This window comes from Boleophthalmus pectinirostris, unplaced genomic scaffold (assembly GCF_026225935.1).
Source record: "Boleophthalmus pectinirostris isolate CB_2022bp ecotype Guang Dong unplaced genomic scaffold, ASM2622593v1 HiC_scaffold_7, whole genome shotgun sequence".
NCBI lineage: Eukaryota > Metazoa > Chordata > Actinopteri > Gobiiformes > Gobiidae > Boleophthalmus > Boleophthalmus pectinirostris.
In genome coordinates, this window is record NW_026571473.1 from 42,323,448 (window position 1) to 42,333,369 (window position 9,922).

Genomic DNA, 9,922 nt, shown 5'->3' on the forward strand with positions numbered 1-9,922 from the left:
ACAACAGACACATGACAGACAACAGACACACGACAGACACACGACAGACACACAACAGACACAGACACACAACAGACACACGACAGACACACACAGACACACGACAGACACACGACAGACACACGACACACAACACACACACACAGACACACAACACACACACACAGACACACGACACACGACAGACACACGACAGACACGACAGACAGACACACGACACACGACAGACACAACAGACACAGACACACGACAGACACACGACAGACACACGACAGACACACGACAGACACACGACAGACACACACGACAGACACACGACAGACACACAACAGACACAGACACACAACAGACACACACAGACACACACACACAGACACACACACACAGACACACGACAGACACACGACAGACACACACAGACACACACAGACGAACGACAGACACACGACAGACACACGACAGACACACGACACACAACAGACACAGACACACAACAGACACACGACAGACACACACAGACACACGACAGACACATGACAGACACACGACAGACACACACAGACACACACAGACACACGACAGACACACGACAGACACACAACAGACACAGACACACAACAGACACACACAGACACACACAGACACACACACACACAGACACACGACAGACACACACAGACACACACAGACGAACGACAGACACACGACAGACACACGACACACGACAGACACACGACAGACACACACAGACACACGAACAGACACACGACAGACACACGACAGACACACACAGACACACACAGACACACACAGACACACGACAGACACACGACAGACACACAACAGACACAGACACACAACAGACACACACAGACACACACACACACAGACACACGACAGACACACGACAGACACACACAGACGAACGACAGACACACGACAGACACACGACACACGACAGACACACGACACACACACACACAGACACACGACAGACACACAACAGACACAGACACACGACAGACACACACACACGACAGACACACAACAGACACACACAACAGACACACACGACAGACACACGACAGACACACAACAGACACACACACACGACAGACACACGACAGACACACGACAGACACACGACAGACACACGACAGACACACACAGACACACAACAGACACAGACACACAGAGCTGTGCAGAAACAACAGAATCAAGTCTGACCCAACATAATTTCTAAATATTTGTCCGAACCTGTGGGACTTCGGTCGGTTTTCTATGATCCAGTGCAGGCGTCCTGTGACTGACTAACGACACGATTAAAACCGAACATCTTGTCATGTTTCTGTGGCCGTGGTCCCTCTGACTCGTCGCAGCAGATTTTGTGAAATTCTCTTAAACTGTTTCTTCTTTCAGAGGTCTGTGTGGGAGGATCCTGTTTCGAGCAGAATAACTTCATCCTGGTCACGGTGGCCGTCTGCTTTGTGGTCCTCGTGTTTTTTGGAGCTCTGTGGTGTTTCTACAAATATAAGAAACGTCGTGGTCAGCGAGATCTTCTGCGCCGGGCCGAGGAACTGGACCTGCAATCGTTTCCTCTGCAAAAGATGGTACCACTGCTGGACCAAGATGGAAGAAAGCCAGATGCCCCGGACGGCTCTCCTGCTCTCTGACGGGGCTGTGGCTTGACGCGCGAATAGAGATGAAACTATTTTTAACCAAACTACTCGAAAATGAACTTTAGTATTGGCCAGAGCTTTAGATCTCCTGGTGTGTGGACCTCCTGGTGTGTGGACCTCCTGGTGTGTGGTTTCTCAGGGGCGATGTTTTTGGCGAAGTTTTTCCCGAGAGGCTTCAGACGCTTTTTAATGATCTGACCATTTACAGTTAAAGCCTGTTGAGGTTTAACATAATGACATTGTTTTACACCAGATGCCCTTCCTCGCTCAGTGCAGTCTGTGCTTGACTCGGAGTTTGGGAGTTTCCGTGAAATCTTCTTTATGAAGAATTTATACGATATTCATCTGAACAAAACTGTTTATCACACAGGACTGAACCAGGTCTAAACCAGGACTGAACCAGGTCTAAACCAGGACTTCAGCTGGCCCTTCAGATCACATGACTTTAGAGGAAATGAAGGACGTGAGTGGACGCCTCAGCTCCTCCACCAGGGGGCGACGCACTCAGTAAATTATTTGACTGTTGGTGTTTGTCTCAGGTCTGGTGTTTTTGAAGAGGACAATACATTTATTTAATAAAATGATCTTAAATAATGTTTCTGGACATTTTGTTGTTGTTAAAGTTGAATTGTCACAGCACATTTTGTTTGTTGTGACCACAGAGCGTCTGTACTCGTATAAATGGACATAGATGCACCTGGTGATGTCATGACGTGGTAGTTTACATTAACAGTTCCTTTTCCCTTTAGTTCAGTGAAGATCCTCCAGGACTGAAATGATCCAGATGATTCTAGTGAAGGTGTGTGGAGTTTAAAAACACAGTGGAGCAATTCCTGTATCACCACATGATGACATCACAGGGTGGAACAGAGTGTGTGTGTTACTGCTGGTGCCTGTTGTACTGCTCATATTTGTACTTTTATAAATGTTTCATTTATTAATATTTGTTTGTAAATGAATCAATTCTCAAACATTTTATCAGCTTAAAAAATAAAAAATAAATAAAATAAATAAAAATAAAATAAATAATACAAGTTTCTGAGTTTTGTTTCAGTTAAACTGTCTCTGCTGCCCCCTGCTGGACACACTCTGTACAGCACAACAGTGTTTGTGTTTAGAACTGAACACAACTGTACACACTGTACACAACTGTACAACTGTACACTGTACAACTGTACAACTGTACACAACTGTACAACAACTGTACAACTGTACACACTGTACACAACTGTACAACTGTACACAACTGTACACAACTGTACAACTGTACACAACTGTACAACTGTAACTGTACACACACTGTACAACTGTACACAACTGTACAACTGTACACAACTGTACAACTGTACACTGTACACAACTGTACAACTGTACACAACTGTACAACTGTACAACTGTACACAACTGTACAACTGTACACAACTGTACAACTGTACACAACTGTACAACTGTACACAACTGTACAACTGTACAACTGTACACAACAACTGTACACACTGTACACAACTGTACACAACTGTACAACTGTACAACTGTACACAACAACTGTACACAACTGTACAACTGTACACAACTGTACAACTGTACAACTGTACACTGTACACAACAACTGTACAACTGTACTGTACAACTGTACACTGTACAACTGTACAACTGTACACAACTGTACACAACTGTACAACTGTACACAACTGTACAAACACACTGTACAAACTGTACACACTGTACACAACTGTACAACAACTGTACACAACTGTACACACTGTACACAACAACTGTACACAACTGTACAACTGTACACAACTGTACACAACTGTACAACTGTACAACTGTACACAACTGTACACACTGTACACAACTGTACAACTGTACACAACAAACTGTACACAACTGTACACACAACTGTACACAACAACTGTATACAACTGTACACACTGTACAACTGTACAACTGTAACTGTACACAATGTACACTGTACACAACTGTACAACTGTACACAACTGTACACTGTAACTGTACACAACTGTACACAACTATACAACTGTACACAACTGTACACAACTGTACACAACTGTACACAACTGTACACACACAACTGTACACAACTGTATACAACTGTACACAACTGTACACAACTGTACACTGTACAACTGTACACAACTGTACAACTGTACACAACTGTACACAACTGTACAACTGTACACAACTGTACAACTGTACAACTGTAACTGTATACAACTGTACAACTGTACACAACTGTACACAACTGTACACAACTGTACACAACTGTACACAACTATACAACTGTACACAACTGTACACAACAACTGTACACAACTATACAACTGTACACAACTGTACAACTGTACACAACTGTACACAACTGTACAAACTGTACAACTGTACACAACTGTACACTGTACAACTGTACACAACTATACAACTGTACACAACTGTACACAACTGTACAACTGTACACACTGTACACAACTGTACAACTGTACACAACTGTACAACTGTACACAACTGTACACAACTGTACACAACTGTACACAAACTGTACACTGTACACTGTACACAACTGTACACAACTGTACACAACTGTACAACTGTACACAACTGTACACAACTGTACACAACTGTACACAACTGTACAACTGTACTGTACACAAACTGTACACAACTGTACACAACTGTACAACTGTACACAACTGTACACAACTGTACACAACTGTACAAACTGTACACAACTGTACAACTGTACACAACTATACAACTGTACACAACTGTACACTGTACACTGTACACAACTGTACAACTGTACACAACTGTACACAACTGTACAACTGTACAAACTGTACACAACTGTACAACTGTACACAACTGTACACACTGTACAACTGTACAACTGTACAACTGTACAACTGTACACAACTGTACAACTGTACACAACTGTACACAACTGTACAACTGTACAACTGTACAACTGTATTGTACAACTGTTGTACACAACTCAGTACAAACTGTAATCATATTTCAGGGAGTTGTGGGCGGGATCATGACATGTTCGGGGTCTTTGTGAAAACTCTGTGATAGTAAATATAGAAACAGTGATAAATGTTCTGCTGCTCCCGCCTGAACTCTGCACTGACCGTGGATCTGTTAAAATAACTCTGCACTGTACGTTACAAATAACTGTACTGTACACTGTACGTGGATCTGTTAAAATAACTCTGCACTGACCGTGGATCTGTTAAAATAACTGCACTGACGCGTGTTACTGCTACAGGCTAATGCTAATGCTAATGCTATTGCTAATGCTAATGCTGCTAATGCTAATGCTAATGCTAATACATGGATAACAGGGCCGTGCGCTACAGAAGTTCTGACGAGTTCAACTTCAAGTCAAAGTTCGTTGGAGTAATAGTTTTTCGGGAGTAATAGTTTTTCGGGAGTAATAGTTTTTCAGGAGTAATATTCTCCTCGTCAGCGGGACTCTTCTGCCAAACAAGAAAAGAAACACGAAGCTGAATTGAAGCGTTTGGCTGCGCTGGAATCTACAGCTTTTATTTTGATTCACAAACTGACTGATGGAGACAGCGACTTCAGCCTCAAGCTCCACAGAGCGGAGCGGGAGAAGACCCGGGGCTCGAGACCCGGGGCCCGAGACCCGGGGCCCGAGACCCGCCGCCGAGACCCGCCGCCGAGACCCGGGGCCCGAGACCCGAGACCCGGGGCCCCGAGACCCGCCGCCGAGACCCGCCGCCGAGACCCGGGGCCGAGACCCGGGGCCCGAGACCCGGGGCCGAGACCCGCCGAGACCCGCCGGGCCGAGACCCGGGGCCCGAGACCGAGACCCGCCGCCGAGACCCGGGGCCGAGACCGGGGCCGAGACCCGGGCCCGAGACCCGCCGCCGAGACCCGGGGGCCGAGACCCGGGGGCGGCCGCCGCTGGGAGAGTCACTTGCTTCAGTGTCTGGAGAAGGTTAGAGGTTTGTTTTTGTTACTTTTGGGCAAATCTGGGGACGAAGCCTCACAGGGAAACACTGTTATAATGTTATAGTTAAATAACGAAGTGTTGTGAGTGTTGTTGGAGCTGGTTGTTGTGTTGTTATAATACTATATTGTCTGTGATTGGCTGTGACTGTCTGTGACTGTCTGTTATTGGCTGTGACTGTGACTGTCTGTGATTGGCTGTGACTGTGACTGCTGTGATTGGCTGTGATCTGTGACTGTCTGTGACTGTCTGTGACTGTCTGTGACTGGCTGTGCTGTGATTGGCTGTGATTGGCTGTGACTGTGACTGTGATTGGCTGTGATTGGCTGTGACTGTCTGTGATTGGCTGTGATTGGCTGTGATTGGCTGTGACTGTCTGTGATTGGCTGTGATTGGCTGTGATTGGCTGTGACTGTGGCTGTGATTGGCTGTGATTGGCTGTGACTGTGACTGTGACTGTGATTGGCTGTTATTGGCTGTGACTGTCTGTGACTGTCTGTGATTGGCTGTGACTGTCTGTAACTGTCTGTGATTGGCTGTGATTGACTTTAAAGTAGTGAATGATGCATGAAGGTCATCAGTGACCTGTGGACGAGAATGAAGCTCCTGTGCTCTGTGTTCATGGGTTGGGAAAAAGGTTTATCGGGGCGAAGTTTGAGATAAACAGACTTAAAACCAGTTTATGATTAGTGTCCGTGGCCTGATGATAAATCCAAAGACGCTAAATTCTAAATATAAATCTTAAAATCTTACATGAGAGTAGTTAGTAGTGACCTAAAACAGACCAAAGAATTCATTTCCAATCACAAACAACAGGGAAAAACCAATGAGCACCAACTGTAAAGGGCCGTTCACACCAAAGCGTCAAAAAACGCCTTGACGCTTCGATTTGGAGCCTTTGCATTTGAGTTTAGACGCCCCCGACCTGCGTCTTTGTTGCCCTAGAAACAAGAGCCCGATGAGATTGGGTCGACGACTGCGGCGTATTTATATTTATACACCGCTAATGACACTGGATCAGTCCCGGTTTAGTCTCGGTCTACTCCCGGTGTAGTCCTTGTTTAGTCCTGGTCTAGTCCTGGTTTAGTCTCGGTCTACTCCCGGTCTAGTTCTAGTCCTTGTTTAGTCCTTGTTTTGTCCTGGTTTAGTCCTGGTCCGGTCCTGGTGTAGTCCTGGTGATCGTCTTGGTGTTTGTGGTGTATATATTCATGTTCCGTTCATGTTTGTGGTTCTGGGGTTTTTCTTCCTGAACAAACAACAACAAACAAACAACAACAAACAACAAACAAACAAACAACAAACCAACAACAAATCAATACACAACAAACCAACAACAAACCAACACACAACAAACCAACAACAAACAACAAACCAACAACAAAACAACAACAAACAACAACAACAACAACAAACCAACAAACAACAAAAAAACAAGCCAACAACAAATCAACACACAACAAACCAACAACAAAAAACAAAACAACAACAACAACAACAACAACAAACAACAACACAACAACAAAACAACAACAACAAACAACAACAAACAACAACAACAACACACAACAAACAAACAACAAAACAACAACAAACCAACAACAACAACAACAAAACAACAAACAACAACAACACAACAACAACAACAAACAACAAACAACAAACCAACAAACAACAACAACAAAACAAACAACAAAAACAACAACAAAATCAATACACAACAAACAACAACAAACAACAACAACAACAACAACAAACAACAACAAACAACAACAAACAACAACAAACAACAACAAACAACAACAACAAACAACAACAACAACAACACCAACAACAAACAACAACAACAACAACAACAAACAACAAACAACAAACAACAACAACAAAACAACAACAACAACAACAACAACAACAACAAACAACAACAAACAAACAACAAAACAACAACAAAAAAACAACAAACCAACAACAAAACAACAACAAACAAACACACAACAAACCAACAACAAATCAATACACAACAAACAAACACACAACAAACCAAAAAAAAGAAAAATAAAGGCCTTAGCTTGGTCATACTTCATTCTAGGCATTTGTGACTCACTACACTCATTGTTCAAGTTGTTGCCAACAACTGTGTAGAATTTCAGACTCTAGGACAAAGGGTTTTGATGCTGTGAGCCTTTGTGTAAACAAAATGACAATTCGGCACAAGATTGCCAAATTTGTGCCAAAATAATAATAATATAATAATAATAACAATTGTTATTATTATAATACTAATTCTTCTGAGCTTTAGGCATGTTTTCTCAAGAAAAAAACCTAAAAGTAGCCAAAATTGTCTTCCAAGTGGAACATCTGCCCAATATGGCACCGCCCGCACTGCTCCCTGTCTCCCTCTCTGTTGCGCTTATAAACACAGGGTCCGTTTCCAATACAATCTGCATGTCCCACCCACTGTTTGAAAGCTCTGGTGATAGGCTAAAACAATATGTCAATCACTTTCTGGAAGATCCAATGACTGAAGAGATTTCCCGTAAACAAACTGATGACGCGTGCGTAAAGCCAGGAAGTACGTGAGTGCGTTAGCTTCTTCAGCGGCTTGTCCCACCTAAACCCCGCCACCGACAACAGCGGGGAGGGTCTCATTTTGAAGCTAAGAGTGTGAGGAAAACAAGCGCACCCAAGAGCGGGAGAGAAAGGGAACTCAGAGAGGGAGAAGGCTCGGAAAAGCAACATATATTTTCATTCACGCATTCATCCATTCATACGGACGAGGATTTTCTGGATTATTTACCCACATGGAATTATGGAAAAAACAACTTGATATTCTTTTTCTGTGGATTTTTACGGACTTATTGAGTACAACTTTTCATGGATTGAACGTGTTTTGGACCGACAGAACCGCTCAAAGGTAAGAAACGCGTATCTTATTCTTTGTTTATGATGTGAATTTTTAAGTTATAGCGTTTTGGGCTTGTTGTACGGCATAAAATGAATGATATGGTTGTTTTATTGATAAATTAAGCTTTCAAACTATGTATGGCATGTCAGTAGTGAAAAAAATAATGAAGGTGAATATACAGAGTGAACATTTTTTATTGGAAAATCGCCCGCTGGCGGGTGGATGGTAAGCCTCTGTGCTCCCCTCCTCCCAACAAAACAGTTGCCTGCCCCAGAATCTTCTTAAAAGTCCATCTGATGTAAAATAACTCTTTTCACATTGTGTCTTCTGCACATAAACAAGCACAGTTTGCGTTTTGGAACATCCATACACAATAGTTCTGAAATCTTCCTGATTTCTTGGAGACAGTCACAGACCAGGAACTATGAAAGTCCGACTATTGCTCCTCCCCCCGCCCGTCCTGAGAAAGCACAGGCTCCGCCCTCCAAACGTGACGTAGGCGACGAGTGAGCCGCCCTTCCTCCGCCGTCTCAGGGAGGGAGGGGGAGACAGGCCTGACCCTGACAGCGGCAGGAATAAACTTTTATTCCTCATGGAGATACAGCGTGTTCAGCCGCATGTGTGACTTAGAATCGGACGAGGACTTTGAGGAGCACGAAGCTCAAGCACCACGTCCACATCAGCTGAACATTACTGATTGGTAAAGTTTTAATAAACACTAGTAGATCAACTTATTATATCGTGTAACTGCAGTTTAGAACAATGAGCTTCTGCTGTCGCTTCTGTTTAGGTTCATGTGGGAAATGTCAGACGATGTGGGGGGACGGGGGTGGGTGCAAAGAGCCTTCTGCTACGTCATAGGTGAATCTGCCGCATCATCGTTGTAGCAGCTTTAGTTCGTTGTCACGTGGGAGGGAGGCAGAAATATGCTGCAATTTGTTTAAAAAATGCTGAATCAATCCAAAAACAACTTCAGCGACAAATACAAGGCCCCCACATCACTCTGAGAAGGTAGAAAGATCTGAAAAGTTGATTTTGCATGAGATGAACCCTTTAAGATGCTCCGGCTCCCCAGGGACTCTTTTGGACGTAACACCTGAGGCAGACCACACCAGAGGGTAAGTACGTTCATTTTAACCACGATCACTTAAATTAAATGCACTTATTTCTTTTACAGGTCACTTCACAATAATCTGCACAACAATCACTTATTCAATAAACATTTTTAAAACTGTTTCTTATTACCGCACCTGTTCTGGCACTAGGCCCATGTAATGGACTGGCTACATTACATTTCCCGACACGTTTGAGCAGGAGCACTTCTGTGTTCTTCAGACGAGTCAC

General features: G+C 43.7%; 1 protein-coding gene across 1 annotated transcript in view; it reads left to right on the forward strand.

The window, feature by feature from the left end:
- LOC129412100 (uncharacterized) overlaps nt 1-2,273 on the forward strand; it is a 12,447-nt gene extending 10,174 nt beyond the window's left edge. The window contains exon 6 of the mRNA XM_055165105.1: nt 1,420-2,273. Within this exon, the coding sequence (XP_055021080.1) occupies nt 1,420-1,673 (254 nt within the window). The 3' untranslated portion in view covers nt 1,674-2,273. The remainder of the gene's footprint in view (nt 1-1,419) is intronic.
- The last annotated feature ends 7,649 nt before the right edge of the window (nt 2,274-9,922 follow it).